Here is a 19,383-nt window from a genome sequence, read left to right on the forward strand (position 1 = left end):
TCAATCACATGGTTAAACAACAGTAGAAGACCAATGGACAGCTATTAAATTTTTGGATGTTTTTCTAAATTTTTAAATGTATTGATTTCATTTGCAACACAGAACACAAAGGATAAATTGCTCACTTTACATTATTGTTTTTATTACAAATATTTGCACTGTAAAAATAAATATTTTTCAATTCACCTCATAAAAATACTGTAGTCCAGTCTCTCTATTGTCAAAATTAAACTTACAAATGTAAATTTTTACTTATATACTTGCATTCAAAAACGAAACAGTGTAAAACTTTAAAACCTACAAGTCCAATCACTCCTACTTCTTTTTCAGCCAATAACTAAGGCCAGGGGTGGGGAATGAAAAAAGCGGTCCACCAGGTTAGACCCTGGAGGGCTGCTGCCATTACATTTACCTGCACCTCCACATGCATCAGGCGATCACAGCTCTCATTGGCTACAGATCGCCGTTCATGGGAGCAGTGGGAAGAGGTGCAGACTGAGACATTGCTTACCACCGCTCCAATTGGCCGTGAACGGCCAACCAGAGCTGAAATTCCCTTTTACATGTGGAGGCACAGGTAAATGCAGAGGTGCGGGCCCCCAAGGACTAAGCCCTAGCAGACTGGATCTGACCCATGGGCTGTATTTGTCCATCCCTGACTAAAATTAAGATATGTGTTTATATTTACAATAGATAAGTCTGCCAATCTTTATTTACAACCTCACCTGAAAGTAAGGTGACGTGTTCACATGGTGCTTTTGTAGCCAGCATTGTAAGGTATTTATATACACATATATACATGCTAAACAATCATATGCCCCTTCACGCTTTGGCCAGCATTCCAGAAGACATGCTTCCATGCTGATAACACTTTTTAAAAAATAATGTGTTAATTAAATTTGTGAGAGAAGTCCATGAGGGAGAACATCATCTCACTTGCTGTTTTGCCCGCATTCTGCAATATATTACCTGTTACAGTAGACTCAGCACACACTTTTTATTGAAAGAGCACTTTCACTGCAGATCTGCCTAAACACAAAGCAGGCATCAGTGTGAGATTTCTTAGAAGAGTCCTGACATTCAGTCCAAGGTTTAAGAATCTGAAGTGCCTTCCAAAATCTGAGAGGGAGAAGGTCTGGAGCATCTTTTCAGAAGTCTTCAAAAAGCAGTGCTCCGATCTGGAAGCTACAGAACCTTAGCCACCAAAAATTAACTTTCTGCTGGAGACCTCTGACTCAGATGATGAAAATGACGATGGGTCAACTGCACTACTCTGGATCATTACAATGCAGAACCCGTCATCAGCCTGGATGCATGTGCTCTGGCATGGTGGTTGAATGAAGGGACATATGAATCTTTAGTGCATCTGGTGTGTAAATAATTTGCACTGCTGGCTGCAATAGTGCCATGTGAACACCTACTCTCATTTTCAAGAGACACTGTAAACAATATCTATGGTGTTTGTAAGCAAATGCAAGAAGCCTGGGAAACAAAGAAGAATTAGAGGCCCTGGCACAGTCCAAGAAGTACGAGGTGGTTGGAATAATGGAGACTTGGTGGGATAAGTTGGATAACGGAAGCACGGTCATGGAAAGGCATAAACTGTTCAGGAAGGACAGGCGGGAAAAAAGGAGGAGGAGTTGCATTTTATGTGAGTGAGCAGTATGATTACTCAGAGCTCCAGTATATCATACAATCATAGAATTCATAGAATTCCAGGGCTGGAAGGGACCTCAGGAGGTCATCTACTCTAGCCCCTCCGCCTTAAGCAGGATCAACCCCAACTAAATCATTCCAGCCAGGGCTCTGTCAACTGGAACTTAAAAACCTCTAGGGGTGGAGATTCCACCACCTCTCTCGGTCACGCATTCCAGTGCTTCACCACCCTCCTGGTGAAATAGTTTTTCCTAATATCCAACCTACACCTCTCCTTCTGCAACTTCAGACCATTCCTCCTTGTTCTGCCATCTGTCACCACTGAAAACAATCTCTCTCCTTCCTCTTTAGAGCCCCCTTTCAGGGAGCTGAAGGCTGCTATCAAATCACTCCTCAGTCTTCTGTTCTGCATATTAAATAAGCCCAGATCTCTCAGCTTCTCCTCATAGGTCATGTGCTCCAGCCGCTCCAATGCATCCACATAGTTTCTAAACTGGAGGCAGAACAAGATGCAATACTGCAGATGTGGCCTCACCAGTGCCAAGTAGAGGGGAATAACATCTTCTCTAAATCTGCTAGAAATGCTTCTCCTAATGCACCCCAATATGCCATTAGCCTTCTTGGCTACAAGGGCACACTGTTGACTCATATCCAGCCTCTCATCCACTGTAATCCCCAGGTCCTTTTCTGCTGCACTACTACTTAGCCATTCAGTCCCCCACCTGTAAAAGTACTTGGGATTCTTCCATCCCAGGTACAGGACTCTGCACTTCTCCTTGTTGAATCTCATCAAATTTTTTCGGCCCAATCCCCCAATTTGTCTAGGTCGCTAGCCCCTTTCCCTACCCTCCAATGTATCTACCTGACCTACTTAATGTCATCTGAGGTCCTTTCCAGCCCTAGAATTCTATGGTTCTATGAAAAAGTGGGAAACATTATCTCCTGCAAACGGAAACAAACTTGTGTGTCTGAGTGACTGACTGAAGAAGTAGTAGGACTCAGTGGACTTCATGCTCTATTATTTTTGAATGCAGTTAATTTTTGCACATAATTCTACATCTGTAGAACTGTCATGATAAAGAGACTGTGCTACAGTACTTGGTATGTGGGAAAATGGAAAAATACTAGTTTGTTTTTACAGTGTGAATATTTGTAATCAAATATAAAGTGAGCATTGTACACTTGTATTCTGTGCTGTAATGGATACAAAAATATTTGGAAATGTATAAATCGTCATTCTATTATTGTTTAAGAGCATGATTAATCATGAGTCATTTTTCTAAATCACTTGACAACCCTAGCATAATCTCTGCAGATCAAACAGACAGCAGGAGCTTGCGGTACCCCACTCAGTGCTTTCTCCTTGGTGCTAGTGTGCTGTAGCTGCCTTGTTAGTATTCAGTATTTTGGTTCCAATAAGTGCCCCCATGTCCCAATATCAGCTAGGGCCTTAAGGTGCTTGGCTCTGTACAAACACATAGCAAGACACAGTCTCTGCCCTGACGAGCTTACCTGGGAAAAGTGGAAGGAAACAGCAATAAACAAATATGCTCTATTTTATAGATACTCACATTAGCAATAAACAGAGTCAGTTCCAGTTATGCCCACGTGCCCGTCAAGCCATCGCTCACTGGCTGCATGCTTAGTGGACTGGTAGCAGCAGTGGTTCTATGGAGAAGGTAATATCCTGGGGCTCAGCGCAGGGAAGGGTTGGGGCAGACCAAAGAAGGCATGAATAAGACATTGATGCATGGAAAGGTAAGGCTGGAGTGTAGATAGGGAGGAAATGCCTTATCTTTGTCTTCTTTCCCTTCCATTTTCGAGGCAACAGCACCCTCTTATTATCTACCTTAAACATCCTTGTCAGGAAGTGGGGCCAAGGCACAACTTGGCTGCTCTCAGAAAAGAGTTTGCCACTTGAAGACAATATAACCCAGATCCTGCTGCCTGAGGTGGTGTTGGGTTGGTGGAGGTTGTTTCTCCATGTGGCAAGTATGCAGGAGAACAATATCTGCTCACACTATTTGGAGAAGGAACCACTGGGCAGGTAATGAGCATTCAATGAGGTACACAGTGAAGGTGCCTGTGAAGTGTAAGCTATTAGATGGGCACACCAGCCAGCAGCAATAAAACAAGTAAACATTCCTACCTAAAGCTGCCAGAAACTCATGGCAACCAGGCAGCCTCCAGAGCTGGACACTGATGGAGACCTGGATCGGTGCAGAAGAGAAATCCTGCTCCTTCTCGCCTGCTTGGAGTTGAACCATGACCTGATGTAGCTGAGGATGACAGATTGTACATCAGCCCTTCCATACCAGCCTATTCACCTCCTGGCTGCCATTCTCAGCCAGTGGGGTCAACCCTCAACCACCCTTGCCCTGGATAATCGCTAATACGTTGTAGTCAAGGTGCTGCCCATCCCCGAGAAGAAACGCCAAGTCAGAGGTCCAGCTCTGGCACAATCATCCAGACTAGTGCCAGGAAGACTCCAGCAGGGACATGTGAAGGCCTAGGAGGTAAGTTAATTAGGGCTGTTGCCAGGGGAAAAAAGGGGCAGAAAGAAATCACCGTACAAAAACTGCAGGAGAAAAAATATGGAACAGAAAAGGAAGAGATGCTTCGTGGCTGTTCATGGTCTCTTAAAGGCCATTCCATAAATGGGCCATTTGACCAGGTGTGCGTGAAGCCAAAACCAGGAACACCCCCCTGCACTAACAGAGACAAAGTCTGTCATGTGAAACAACCCAAGGTTTCCTTCATGTTTCCAGGACCTCCCAGGTAGCAGTTTGTCAGATGAGTCCAAGGGACAGGAACACTGGTGGGGGGCAGGCAGGGGTGCACGGAAGCACTTGGTCAGCCAAACATGAGTTGGGTTCCCTCCACTTGCACCCCTGTGGAACTGAATTCACACAAAGGGAAAGGCCTGGTTGGGGATGTGGGTGAAGGACCAACCCCCCCCAAAACTCTTGGTCTGACCTCTACAACACCTGCGGCACAAGCCCAACACCACAAGGTCATGTCTCCTTAGCAGCAGTAATTAAGCACATTCTAGGCCTACCGTTTGATGACTATTAAATTGTAACCCAGGGAAATGGGGCTGAAGAGTTTTCCAGAGCACAGCGCTAAACTCTGCAGAGAAGTAATGTTCCCTGGTGTGTGTGGTACTCACCATTCCCACCATATTTTTAACAGCCTTCAGGCAGCAGATAAGAGAGAAGGAAAGAAAGAACGAGCATGGGTTATTCTGCATTAGACAGTGAGTATGGCCCTAGGCAAACATGACAAGGCAGCCCCTTCCTGCAATATGCACAGCACAGAGCTGAAAGGACAATGAGCACAGGGCTCGCAGTGAAGGGAACAAACAAGCAGGTGCAGGCAGCTGGAACCCAGAAGTCCCTCAGCTGTTATAAGCAGCATTGGCACTTCACAAGCAGCTCCAATCTTGCCACTGGGCATATGAGGCCCAGAATGACCCATCTTTTGGCAGGAGGGAACAAACACCCGTACTCTTGTTTCCATTCAGGGTGGCTACTGACATTTGATGCAATCTACACTCCATTACTTTCCTGCTGCATGTGCAAATGCGGGTTATGGCTCATACACAAAAAATATAAACAGCCCTGAGAAGGGAGCAGGCTCAGTGGTTTACTGCCTCGCTGTTCCAGGGGAATACTTTCCACCCCTCTGATACTGCAGTGAACACAAATCAGGGTGCATTACAGCAGGCTTGAAAGCTAATTGTTACCTCTTGAGGTGCTCCTCCACAATGCATGCTAGAATGGTGCAGCTCTGCCTGGCAATTAAGCCAAACTCCAAGCCCTGTTGGGTGCTCAAAGAGGAGAACAGAGCAGTGCCAGGGGGATTGTTGGTGCTGCTTCAGATGCTGGAACTGCGTGGTTACTATTAAACAGCCCAACTGAGGAGCTGAGCAACTCACACATTCAACAGCTTGTTTCAAGCCAGCTCTGAACATGTAGGAGACTGGATGGAGCAGTCACCCAGTGGCAGTTTTGCAGTCCAGGTCATCCTGGTCTGTTCAAAGTAGAAGCCATTGTTTCCTTAACACAAATGAATGTTTCCTGCTTAGCTTATCCTCACAATCCCGCCAGAAAGAGGATCAGTGTCTCCATTCAGAGACACACAGTTCTCAGCACCACAAGGTACTAGTGAAAATGGCCCCAGCTGAGCCCGGGTGGGGGGTAAGTTTGAGATATGACCTAAGCAAAACAGCAAGCCTGGGACCCAATGTTCTTGACCAAGACAGGGTGTTTGGGGAAATAGCATTACAAACTGGTCACCTTCTGTACAGATGGTGGCAGTATGGATCTGGACTTTGCCTTTCAAAGACCCTGGCTATCATCAGCCCCAGTACTGTGGGCACACTGTCTGCTGCATTTTCACATTCATGCAAAATTGTGGGCAATGCCTGGTGTCCCTAAGGCAAAGGGATAGAATCATAGAACACTAGAACTGGACAGGACTTTGAGAAGTTATTGAGTCCAGTCTCCTGCCCTCATGGCAGGACTAAGCACTGTCTAGACCATCCCTGATAGATGTTGGTCTAACCTGATCCTAATATCTCCAGTGATGGAGATTCCACATGTAATTTATTCCAATGTTTAACCACCCTGACACTTAGCAAGTTTTTTCTCAATGTCCAACCTAAACCTCCCTTGCTGCAATTTAAGTTCATTATTTCTTGTCCTATCATCAGAGACTAAGGAGAACAATTTTTCCTCCCTCCTCCTTGTAACACTGTTTTAGGTACTTGTAAAGCGCTAACATGTTCCCTGTAAATCTTCTCTTTTCTAAACTAAATAAGCCCAGTTTTTTCAGTCTTCCCTCATAGCTCATGTTTTCTAAACCTTTACTCATTCTTGGTGCTCTTCTCTGCACCTTCTCCAACTTCTCCACCTCTTTCTTGAAATGTGGCGCCTAGAACTGGACACAGTACTCCAACTGAGGCCTAATAAGTGCTGAGTAGAGTGTAAAAATGACTTCCCATGTTTTGCTCTCAACACTCCTGTTAATACATCCCAGAATCATGTTTGCTTTTTTTTTTTTTTGCAACAGCATGACACTGTTGGCTCATATTTAGTTGTGGTCCACTATGATCCCTAAATCCCTTTCTGCAGTGCTCCTTCCTAAATAGTCACTTCCCATTCTGTATGTATGAAGCCGATTGCTCCTTCCCAAGTAGAGTACTTTGCATTTGTTCTTATTAAACTTCATCCTGTTTACTTCAGACCATTTCTCCAGTTTGTCCAGATCATTTTGAATTTTGACCCTATCCTCCAAAGCAGTTGCAACCCCTCCCAGCTTAGTATCATCTACAAATTTACTAAGTGTATTCTCTATGCCAGTATATAAATTACTGATGAAAATATTGAACAGAACAAGTCCCAGAACAGAAGTACTCTGCAGAACAGGCCCTGATCTGTCCATAGAAGAGGGACAAGCTGGAGCTGGGAAAGGGCAATGGCGTCAGTGGATTTTGGTTGCCAGATGCCCCCCTCTGGTTTTTATAGAATGGTAGGACAGTGAGGGACCTCAGGAGATACAGGCCAGTACGCTGCACTCAAGGCAGGGCTACACCAGGCCTGACGGGTGTTTTCAACCAAGATTTTCTATCCTTGGAACAAATCCACCTATAGTTGCTCACTACCTGAATTTCTGGGTGGCATGGATTGAAGCAGAGAGCTGAACAACCTTTATTTCCAGGCAGTGCAATTCCTGTGCAAAGGGAATGGTCTGCACAAGAGGATTTGCAGAAACAATGCAGCATCTCTTCAGAGATTTGCTACAGAATGCATTGGGGGAAGTGGAGAGTAAATCTCTTGCTAGCTGCATGCAGCCTTCTGAGGTCTACTTTTTCCTGATTTGTTTGAGGCCAGAACGCAAGCAGGAGGCTGTCATGTCAACATTTTTATAAACACTGGGTTGCTGTCTTTTAATGCACCTGCTCCATTTACTCTGGGCTCCCCTCTTAATGGATGTCTCCACAGCCGCTGCACTAGCAGCAGGATTCCTGCACAGGGACTTTCAGCCTGAGGAGGAAGCCCTCTCACCTCAATAGGAGCTCCCTTTTCTAAAATGGGAACGCATGGCAGAGAAGGCACTGGTCCCCGCTGCCCATTGAAGTATGTCCCCGAAAACCTTATATTGGTGGTGGGTGAATACGCAACTTATGGGGATGTGAACCACATGCCTGTTCCCAATTCATCACTCACCCACCTCTTGGGGTGCACAAAGTATCTGGTGTGAATGCACTCAGGAGAGTGAGGAACATCCTGAGGCATGCCAACTGTTCAAGGGGCACAAAGAGAGTGCGGTCAGAATGGACAGGGTGGAAGAGTAAGACAGGCTGGATTAATGGCAGTCATGCAGCTATGGGCAACAGTGCATGCCGACATGACAGCAGATGATATGAAGGCTGGCATCTTGTTCACAGGCTGTGAGTTGTTAACAAGTTACTACAGAAGTCCAAGAGGCATTGTCCAAGGAAACTACTCTGCGTGCAGCATTAGTGAATATCCTACAGAAAACAGCTCAGTACAAGCTCTTCGGTGATTGGCTGACTTGGGCCTAACCGAGCTTTTCCATCCGTTAGTGCTAGGGTCCAACCTTCATCAGCTGTACCAAACAGCACAGCTGGGTGCACATCACACACACTCTGTTCTGTCACTGACCTCTGATGTCTCACAATGTGCCTGCCCCCAACATGCCAAGGTATTTACTTGCTCATACAAGCGGACAAGAGAGCAGTGCTTGAACTTCAGACACAAAAGCCCCCGTGTCTTGTTCTGCTCGATACAAGGCAGTTTGTGGTTCTGGACTCCTTTGTCCTGGGAACAGTGATTTGAGGTCTGGGGCTGGGTGTCACCACCCTACTCACCCGGTTGATCAGCTGCTCTCCTGTCTCTGAAGCAGTGATAAGCTTGCACAGTGCCTGAAGTGCTGGGTTAGGCAAACCTGAAAAAACCCAGAAACCGTCATGTTTGTACAAACCTGCCTCTCACCTCTTAGAGAGAATCCATCCCAACGTGGCACCTGGGCCCAGCTTCCCACACCCACAATGGTTCCGGAAAGGGGCAGGAAGGATTTTACAAGCTTTGCACCTGATGAGTTAACCCCCTCTGGGAGCAGGGCCAGAAGAATCATAATGCCCTGGATTCTGAGGCACTGGGACAAAAGGGAAATGCATGGGGTCTGGGGCTGAGGCAGCCTTGTTCATATGGCCAAGCCTGCTCTAGGGCTATGCTGGGAGGAACTGGTCTTACCCTCATGTCCCATTACGTGATGTGATTAGTCTCTGTAAAAGCACAGAACACCTGATGAACAGTGCATCCCAAGAGGCAGCAAACAGACAAAAGCCTGCTCATGCAGATGCTGCCAGAGTCTCCTGGGGCCTGCTCCTTACCTAGAAGGGACTGGAGGGTAGTGCTGCACTGCTGTAGCCGTTCTCCGGGGTCGGAGGTTGGGAAGAACACTGCAGCCGGAAGACCACTAGCGGGAGGGTCAAGTCGAAACCCTACAGCAGTTAGCAGTGCCTGCCAACCTGGAATGCCGCCAACTTTGTTCTCCACACTCTGCTGAGAAGTGTACATGGAATTGTGCTGCCCATTCTGGATTCGCTGCAAGGACTTCTCCACCTCCAAGGCAAAAGACTTCATTAGCTTATTCTGCAGGAAGTTTACCATTAACCCTTTCTGCGGTGTCAGGAGCTGGAAGGCATACAGGGTCCAAGAGCAGGCTGAGTAATGGACTTGGCAGCAATCAGCCTCAGACAGGAGGAGGTAAGGCCCCTTTGGAACTAAAGCCTCCAGTAAGTCATGGATAGCTGTAAAATGAGAAGTCCAGCAGCCTGCAGCAGCTGCTTGGGCACACGGGGGCCATGGAAAACTAGGCTACACGTGTGATTGGGAGAGGGAAGCTGCCCGTTTACCAGCCTATCCTCAAGGGATGATTTCCCATTAGCGGAGTGCCATGTATGTCCCCTCGAATTGCTGAGTTAAGCCATGTGGGATTTCAGTATGGTATTTTTTGGTGAAACCTTTCGACTGAGCAGCAAGTCCTGTGTTGTGAAGTATCGGGACACAAGAAGAGAGGGATCCAAAGAGTGAGTTCTTTGCTGCTTTACCCTTTGCTCTATTCCAAACTGTAGTGTTAATTCTTGGCTCAAAGCCAACCGTCCTTACAATCTATACGGAGAAGGTGCTTGCTACACTAGTGACCAAGGAGACATGCTCTACAGTGTCGTCTTTCTTACCTGCCTACTTCTTGCCTAGTTCACAGCAATTGTATCATAGAAACAATTAACCTTAGTGACAATTGCCTTTCAAAGTACAGAGCCACACAACCAGCTGTGTCTGATGGAGGGGTTTTATTGGTCATGCTGGCAAAGTGAATCTCTGCCTGAAATGCTTCCCCACCCAATCAAAATTCAGACACCTTGCCACAGACGGTATCACCTTCCAGAAGTTATGAGGCAGTGTCTGCCATGCTCCAAGGCAGGGGCTCACACTTGGTGTCCATAAATTTTGATGGAACGTTCTAGGCAGCAGGCAGGAGCCTTGCACCCTCTCCAAAGCTAAACTGCGAGGGTCTTTCTGGGGCTGCAAGGGGTATTCTTATGGCCCCTCCCTCTTGCTTACCAGATGTAACAAGACTCGCAGGGCATCCCGTGCTCTCTCTGGATGCTGCAGAATCTCTGTCAGGGCCTGTCCAATTAGCGAGGAAGGGCTGTTAAGCTTCACATCACTCCCAATGAGCATGAAGCCTGCAGGAGTCAGAGGAAGAGCTTCTTAATCTCCTCTTGTTCCAGGAAAACAAATACTCTGCCTCCCTCAAGCTAACAAGAATGAATAGCTCATGGACTCTTACTGGGTTATGTGCCCACATATGGGAAGGGAAAATCCAGAGCAGCTGCTTCCACATCCCCCAGGCTCAGGGACCTGACTTCTAAGAGCTTTTTCAGTGCTCTCTGCTCACCCCTTTTATGAAATCAATTCTGTTTTCCTGTTCACGTATCTGGAAAAATGTTGTAATGCAGAGAGACTTGCCCTTACAGGAGCAGAACTCAATAAATACTGTCCGTAAACAATAGGACCTGAAAAGGGAGAGCAGTCCCTGTCTGGGGAGAGACACTCGCTCTGCCTAGGCCCCAGGCTTATGCACCATGCAAATATCATACTCCCACAGTGGCAGTACAAGCAACTCTTCCTTCCTCCCCTGTTCATTACAGCGGGATGGGCATGTGCTCTTCTGTACTGGGAGGCATTATTTCTGTTTGAAGTAGTAATTCCCATCTCTGACAGGAAGCATGGGGAATGGAGGTTTTGCATCTGAATTCAGAGGAGGTGCCTGTGAACAGATGTCCATTTTGCCATTCCCTGCCTGTCCACTACTGGTAATGACACTGAGTCCACATCTGGTATCATTTCCGTTACACCTCTGGTGAGGGATCTGCCTCGGAAAGCCATTCATATTTCTCTTCTTTCATGCCAAGCTGACAAACTCCCATAGCAGGGAAAACAAGGATAAACTGAACTTTGGTCTCTGCCCTAAGCTCCACTTCCCCCTTTTTCCTTGGATCATCTGCTAACCCTGGACTCAGTGAGATGACCCCAGGTCCTCACATTATTAAACAGCACATGAGCTCCCTGTCTTGCTGGTAAAAGACAAGCGGCACTAGCATGCTGTGTACTGCAGTTTCCCAGTCTTCAGCCCAGCTAGGTACACTGGGGACATGCTTGGGGCCCATGCTCAACTTTCAAGACCTAGGATTTTTGCTGAGAAAAATATGCTGTGTAGTTAATTCTAGTTGCTATGGTAGTAACCCCAGTGCCTCTCTTTTCTGAATCTCCTTTGACAAATCAAACCACTCCTGGCTGGCACTGGGGTGGGCAGGGCTGTTCCTCCCACTGCTCTGCTTGCGGAACTCCCACGTACGTCAGCAGCTACCGCCCACGCCAGGGGAGCGCAGGGCCACATCTTCCAATGTCTCGTGGAGATTCCACCTGCTGCTGTTGCTGGTGCCGCCTCTTTAAGAAAAGTTACGTTCACATCCTCACCATGGCTACGCTTACACATCTGCTTTCAGTCCCAGTGCCACTATGCTCTAACCCAGGTGTGCAGAAGACATATACTGAACGACACTGTGTTTCAGAGGAAAATACTGTTGTCCTGGGAATACTGCCAGTATTCTTACAAATGCTGGAAAAGCCTCATCTCATTGGAATTCTGGGATGTTCTGGACACTAGTCCTCATAGTCTCTCGCCAAGGTACAACACATGGGGACTAATCTCAGTCCTTTAGGTCTCATCATTGAAGTATGTAGTACATTTAATTTTAGAATGCTGAATTACTAACACATCCCCGTCAGTGAATTGTTCTAGTTCCACTCAAGAAAACCCCCCATATCAACATTATGCCAATGGGAATCAAATCTTTCTACAGTTCTGCGTCAGACATAGCTCAATAGGACTAATGTGTCTGAGTCGGTAATAGATAGGGAGAAATGGAATCTTGTCCTATCTGCTGGGCATCCCAAGGAATTTCCTGCCTGCAAAGCCCTTGGCATACCAGAACTTCCTACTGATTAAGCCTGCCTGATGAGACAGGTGCACGTCACACCCGTGAAATTATGCCAAACACAGGGTGTCCGCATTGGATACATTGAAGAATGAATATTTCCAACTGATCAGCTATTCAGCAACTCTCATTAGATTAGAATCAGGTCTGATACCCAGCTCCTGGCCACTGCAAGGGCACACAGTATTGCTCCTGCACCCTACTGCTAGCACAGCTCCTTGCTCAACACAAACAAATGGGTCTAAATGTTTCTCCTACAAACCCCTTCCTGTTTATGTATGAGAGCAGCCCCAGGAATGAGACTCCTCCTACCTGCCCAGTTGGATGGATGGGAGAACTGCTTGCTGCTCTGCACGGTTTTCATGGCCTCACTGAGGGCTGCGCTGGCTTTCACGCCATTCAGGAGGGAAGCATAGAAGGCATGCACAAACATTTTGGAAGCAGCCACAGAAACAGGCCAGAGTGACACCAGAACACACTGAGCCCCAGCAGCCAGGAATGCTCGTGTCAAGCCAACAACCCCATCAGCAATGACTTTGCTGTTGGACTCTTGGTAGGAGCCTAGAACCACTAATTTGACAGGAAGCCGGAGATCCAGAACATCAGCTGCTGTGAGCAGGAACTCCTGGAGAGGAGGACAGTCTGAGATACTCTCCACATCACTGGCATCGTCCTGCATCCGGAGGGATTCTGGAATTGTGTAGGGATTCCCCAAGGAGCTCTTGCTACTGGCTGGGTTGCTCTCAGCATTGGGTGTTAGGACCAAGGCAGCCAGCTTCCAGGATACATGAGTTGCAAAATGGACACACTCTGCCTGAGTGAGTGCACTCATGACTTTCTCTTTTGTTGCCATGTTGCCAACCAGAGGTTGGCAGCCAAGTAACTCAGATACCATATAGGCCTCCTCTTCTGCAGAGGGCATAGGCCCCCAAAGCCACCTGTCCATCACTGCTGCAGGGAGTTTGGGATTTCCTATGACAGCTGCCATTGAGGTAGAACTGGAGTAAGCAGGAGCATTCTTCCTCAGGAGGGACTAGAGAGGGAGAGAGAGGGGGTGGGGGGAAAAAAGGGTTAAAGAACGGTTTGTTGAAGCAGTGGCCCTGCAAGCATGCTACCTCCCCACAGGAAGGTATGAGATGACCAGCACAGCCCGGGTTCTGTAACAGGGAAGGGGTTTTAGCATTAGAACACTAGCTTGCATTTCTTTATCACCTTCTATCCAAGCTGTACTCCTAACATCATGGGGTGGGGGGCAGCATTACTCCTTCCTTCTCCGGGGAGAGTGAATGGATCCACAGAGAGGGGAAGTGACTTATCCAAGGTCCCTCCAGAGGTTTGTGGCAGAACCAGCAACGTTAACTAAATATCAACTCCCAGCCATGTGCCGTAACCATAAGCCCATGCTTCCTTCTCAGACCAGTTGCTCTGTTCAGTTAATTCTCTAGTCTGGCATTGGTGAACTCTGGGAAGGGGATTCTACAGGAAGAAAAGGTCACTTACCATGTACAGTTACTGGAGTTCTGAAAAATGTGTGTCCGCTTTAGCGTTCCCTGTCATGATGTGCACACCTGTACACTCCTGATGGGAAATTTTGGTCAGAAGTGTCCATACAGTAGACACTCTTGGGCCCCAATCTGCAGGGACAGAGGGAGTAGTGAACCTGTCACCACTTCCACCCCTGCTCAAGCATGGAAGTGGAGTCAGACTCCAAGGCACAGGGGAGCACCCATAGGGGGACACATGTTGAAGAACTCCCATCGCTGTACAAGGTAAGTAACCTCTCCATCTGTGAGTAATGTCCCTCTGGGTACTCCATGACAGGAGCCTTCTGAGCAGTACTTTTGCCTTGTGGGGTGGGGGGCAAGGAGGTGGATTTGGTTCAGCTGGTAGAAGAACCCTGCCAAAAGCCATGTAACTGCATCCAGAGCTGGCAAGAGCGCACTGCTGGGGAAACATACCCCAAGAGTAGGTGGCTGCCCTTCAGCTATCTGGACAAGTATGTTTTTCAGCAGGGTTGCTGTGACAGATTGAGCCCTAGTGGAATGAGCAATGACTCTCGTAGGGGGAAGCAAGTATCAACACTCTGTCATGATGAAATCCTGTATAAGGTGAGTCAGCCATCAAATCTCCAAGCTCCCCTACCCTCCTGACTGCACTGATGGCTCTGAGGAATGCAGTCTTAAGGGACAGCTGAATGACAGAACAATTAAACATAAGTTCAGATTTTTTGTTCCCCAGGGCATTGAAGACTAAGTTGAGGTCCCATAATGGAGTTGGTTCCTTGACAGAAGAGAACCAGGTGAAGACTTTGATAAACTTTGCTGTGGTTGGGTGAGTGAAAACTGAAACCTCTTTGATTAGCAACTAGGTGTACTTTGATGGAACTCAGTGAAAATCCTGATGTTTTTTAATTGCGATGGTAATGAAGAATGTGTCAGACAATGCTCAAGAGAAGACACAGATCAGTGACAGCACCAAACCTGGAAGCATTTCCACTTCTGCAGGTAAATTTCCTTTTTTTAAGTTTTTCTGATATGCTGCAGTGTTATCTGCACTTCCCAGGAGCAGCCATGTTCTGTACCAAGAAGCCATTTAGTAACCACAGCTTGAGGTGAAGTGCTAGAAGATTTGGTGAGTGATCTCAATATTTACATGAGGAGATTCACTGTTGGGGAAGATGGAGAGGCAGTCACAGAGACAGGCAGATCGCCTCTGAGAACCACACCTACCTTGGCCAGGATGCTGCTAGGAAGATGGCTACTGATTTCTAGTTTCAATTTGTTCCAGATCTTGAGCAGTAGGGGAGTTGGAGGAGAAGTGTAAACAAATATGCAACACCAAAGAATCACTAGAGCATCTATCAGGTTACAGCCATATGGTCAATGCTGAAAAGTCCGCTGAGGGAATTAGCCACTACGCTCTGTAGTCCCAACAGATAAACCACTGAGATCTATAAGGAATGTGATTTCCACAGTTATATGGATTAGGCACATGAGGACTGGCATCTTGCTCCTCATTGATGATTGGTGTATTTTGCTGCTCTGTTATCCAGCTTTAGTCTGATTGGGTTGCCCCTGACACAGGGTTGGTAGTGTTGTAAATAGGGTTGTCAATCAAGTTTAATGCACATTGTTAACTGAAAACAAATTAACATATTTTAAAAAGTGTGATTATCTACAGTTTTAACTGTACCATTAAACAAAAATAGAATACCAATTTAAGTTGCTTATAAATATTTATGGATTTTTTCTACATTTTCAAATATATTGATTTTAATTATAACATAGAAAACGGTGTACAATTCTTACTTTATATATTTTAGTTATAAATATGTGTATTGCCAAAAACATAGACAAAAGAAATAGTATTTTTCAGTTCACCTTATGCAAGTCCACTCAGTCTGACTTTTTGTTAAGCCAATCGCAAAGACAAACAAGTCTGTTTCCATTTTTGGGAGATAATACTGTCTATTTCTTATTTACAATGTCAGCTGAAGTAAGACCTGACATTTGCATGGCAGTGTTGTAGATAGCACTGCAAGGTATTTACATACCATACATGGTAAACAATCATATGCTCCTTATGGTTTGACTTATATGTGCTAAAGTTTTACATTGTTTTGCTTCTGAGTGAAGTTATATACAAAAATATTTCTATGTGCAATTTTCAAGTTGCACTTCCACAATAAAGAGATCACACAGGGTACTTTGATGATGTGAACTGAAAAATATTATTTCTATTATTGCTTTTACAGTGCATATATTTGTAATAAATAGCAATAAAGTGAAAACTGTACACTTTGTATTCTGTCTTGTAATTGAAATCAATATATTTGAAAATGTAGAAAAACATCCAAAATATTACTGTTTAACAGTTGAATTAAAATTGTGATTAACTGCACTTTTTTTTTAATCATTTCATAGCCCTAGGTGCAAGCATAAAGTGTTCTCAACCTTGTTATGTTGCTATGGAGGACAGTCTCCTGGGGGTCCATTTTCTGTGGGCTGTGAGGGTCCGGAAGTGTGTATCCCAGTCTGTCAGGAAGGTGCCTGTAGTGATGACCTTCATGAGAGGGTATGCAGGACCAGAATGCCTTTTGTGGTTCTTCCCAGCAACTGAGAGCATCAAGTACCTTCTCAGGATCTGACACTTCTTTGTACTGGCTGTGCTTGTCGAAGGTGTAGAAGAAAGAGGATAGGGTGGGGCATGAAGGAGATATGGTGAACTGAATGGAAAAGCCTGTCAAAATCACCATCGGAATCCATCTGTCTGAGTTAATGAGCTCCCCGGAAGGGATAAAAATGTGAAAGACAGTCCCCATATGTGTGTAGGAAGGGGAGGTGCAACATAGAATCGGAGGTGTAAAGTAGTTTGTGACCCTTGACCAGTGTGTCAACACTGACATTTTGAGGATGTGGCTGGTTGGGAGATTGCTGTAAAGGAGGGCCTTGTCTAGGTCTCTTCCTAAAGGTTTCAGCCAATCACCTGAGTGGATAGTTTACTCAGTGAACTCACTTAACCAGGCATGTCAAACTCAAAGCCTACTGAGGACCACAGAGACAAAAACTGATGGCTTTCAGGGTCACCAAAGAAAATGTATTTCTATTGGAAAGTCATCATTATTTATTATTATAGATTATGTTTAGGTACATTTTACAGTATTTTTTCAGGTCATGTTGGAATATAACACTATAATTTTAATTGAGAATTTAATAATTAATCTGAATTTTATTGTTTTATAATTGTATTAATAGTTCATAACATTTGAGAAAAGACACACCTAGCAGTAAGGAAAGTAAGAGCTAGAAACACTGATGATGAAAGCAGACTGGGAAGAAACTCCAAATCAGAAAAGTCAAAAGATCTCTAAGAAAGAAGGGATAGATGGTTTTGCAGTGAACATGCAAAGCCAGGTGTCAGGACACCTCCATTCTGTGGCTACCTCTGCACGCTCTATGCTGCCAGTTTCATTTTCTCTAAAAATGAGGATAACCTACCACACAGGAAAGCCATGAGTTACCAACATGAATGAATGAATGAATGAATGAATGGGCTTAGAGATTTGTGGCTGGAAGGAAAAACAGCAAAGAGTTAATTTAAAGAAGTGGTATCTGCGCGGAATGGAGCTGTACAGACTCAGACTCAGAGAGTGAAGATTAGGGCTGAGAGAAACTGATCACCACCAGCTTGCTGGTGGAACATCCCTGATATTACGTCACTAAAGGTGTACTTAAGTTGAAACATTTCCATTGTACAGGGTTTGCTTTATCAATCATGGTGACCAGGACTGAATGATGCTTTGGCTGATTTTATGTATTTCCCTCTCACCTCTGTATAGGGTAGGTACACAGTGAAATCCCTCCCCTAATAGAGATTCCCCTTCCCCCCACCCACTTTCAGTGGGCCATAGAAGAAGCAGGGAGGGAGGCCCCATGAAGCTTGCACTGCCCCCCTCCATGCCCTACCTCCTGGTCCCCTTGAGGCTTGCACTGCACCCTCCTCCTCGGCATGCCCACCCACATAACTCTGCCTTGCTCTCCTCTGCCCCTTGCTCCACTCCCTGCGGCTCCCTACCTGCAGCTGCCACAGGCAGGTACCCCTCTCTACCTTTGCCCGAGTGGGGTTCAAGTTGGGCTCCCTTAGCATGGTCACACACCATTCTCTGGCATGCAGGAGCTGAGCAGGCAGTGCTGGGGGGGAGGGAAGAGAAACCTCCCCTCCCCTCCCCCAGAAGTGCCCTAGTGCTCCTGGGCTGCAGGGGGAGGGTTTGGCTCCAGGCTGCTCCCAGAAAGAGAATGAAAGACAAAAGAAAAGAAAACACCACAATGCCTGCTCCTCCCTTGCACGGGAGGAGGTGGGGGCCATTGACAGGGCTCAGCCCAGAGAAAAAAACACACACAACTGCTTTTCATTGACTACCCCTGCCTCCTGTAAGCTCTGCTGCCTGCCTGGGAAAGGGGTGTGGGCAGGGGAGGCATGCTGTTCTCACAGAATCATAGGGCTGGAAGGGACTCCAGGAGGTCATAGCCTCTGCCAAAACCCCAGGGAGCCTGTTTCTCCATGCATGAGTGGCAGGGGGCTCTCCAGCTGCCCATGAGTGCCTGTGCAGGCCACACTTAGATGTTTCATTAACATCTAGTTGGGGGCCACAAAAACAAGCGATAGGGCCACATGCGTCCCCATAACAGGGTGTTAGGCATACCAGCACTAAGCTATCAGAGACCTGCAGCTGTTTTCTTTATGTCACAGATGTGTAAAAGCCCAGAGATCATAGTGTCACCTGAAAGTCTTTGAGAGAATGGAGAGGTCATCTGTGGCATCACTAAGCAACATGGCTTCCACAAACGGGAGTTCTTTGACAGTATTTTGTACCTCTTGGGGAAGGCCAGAGGAATTCATCTGTGAAGCTCTGTGCAAAACTAATACTTCCATAGCCATGTGATCTTGAGGCAAGTATTCAATAGAGCCTGCATCCTCAGCACCCTCCTTTATGGCAGCGAGACTTGGACCCTGTACGCCCACCAGGAAAAGAGGCTGAACGTCTTCCACTTGCGCTGCCTCAGGCGCATCCTTGGAATATCATGGAAGGACAGAGTGACCAACACCGCCATCCTCGAGCAAGCTGGAATCCCAACCATGCACACCCTCCTCAGGCAGCGTCGGCTCCGCTGGCTTGGCCACGTCTACAGGATGAATGATGGAAGGATTCCAAAAGGCGTCCTGTATGGTGAGCTAGCCTCTGGCAAAAGACCTCCCGGACGCCCCCAGTTGCGCTACAAAGATGTCTGCAAGAGAGACCTCAGAGAGGTAGACATCGAGCTGGGCAACTGGGAAGAACTAGCAGACGACCACAGCAGATGGAGGCAGGGGTTACACAAGGGCCTTCAGAAGGGCGAGATGAGGATCAGACAGCTAGCAGAGGAGAAGTGAGCGCACAGAAAGCACACTAAGGACTTGCCATACACCCACCACATCTGCAAGAGATGCAGCAAGGACTGTCACTCTCATGTGGGTCTTCATAGTCACAATAGACGCTGTAAATGAAGTCCTCAAATTGAAACTATAAAGGGCATGATCCATAGTCTATGCAGACTGAAGGATGCCTGCTACTACTACTGGGAGTGCAGAATAAT

The 19,383-nt window shown here is 46.5% G+C and overlaps 1 protein-coding gene across 2 annotated transcripts in view; it reads right to left on the minus strand.

Moving 5' to 3' along the window:
* The window catches only part of TTC28 (tetratricopeptide repeat domain 28), a 483,355-nt gene that overhangs the window by 11,226 nt on the left and 452,746 nt on the right, over positions 1-19,383 (minus strand). For both annotated transcript variants that reach the window (XM_075012421.1, XM_075012420.1), the window contains 5 exons: positions 12,563-13,283; positions 10,311-10,435; positions 9,077-9,308; positions 8,552-8,628; positions 3,806-3,935 (listed from right to left, as the gene is read on the minus strand). In XM_075012421.1, coding sequence (XP_074868522.1) covers positions 3,806-3,935; positions 8,552-8,628; positions 9,077-9,308; positions 10,311-10,435; positions 12,563-13,283 — 1,285 coding nt within the window. The remainder of the gene's footprint in view (positions 1-3,805; positions 3,936-8,551; positions 8,629-9,076; positions 9,309-10,310; positions 10,436-12,562; positions 13,284-19,383) is intronic.

This window comes from Carettochelys insculpta, chromosome 18 (genome assembly GCF_033958435.1).
Source record: "Carettochelys insculpta isolate YL-2023 chromosome 18, ASM3395843v1, whole genome shotgun sequence".
NCBI classification, from domain to species: domain Eukaryota; kingdom Metazoa; phylum Chordata; order Testudines; family Carettochelyidae; genus Carettochelys; species Carettochelys insculpta.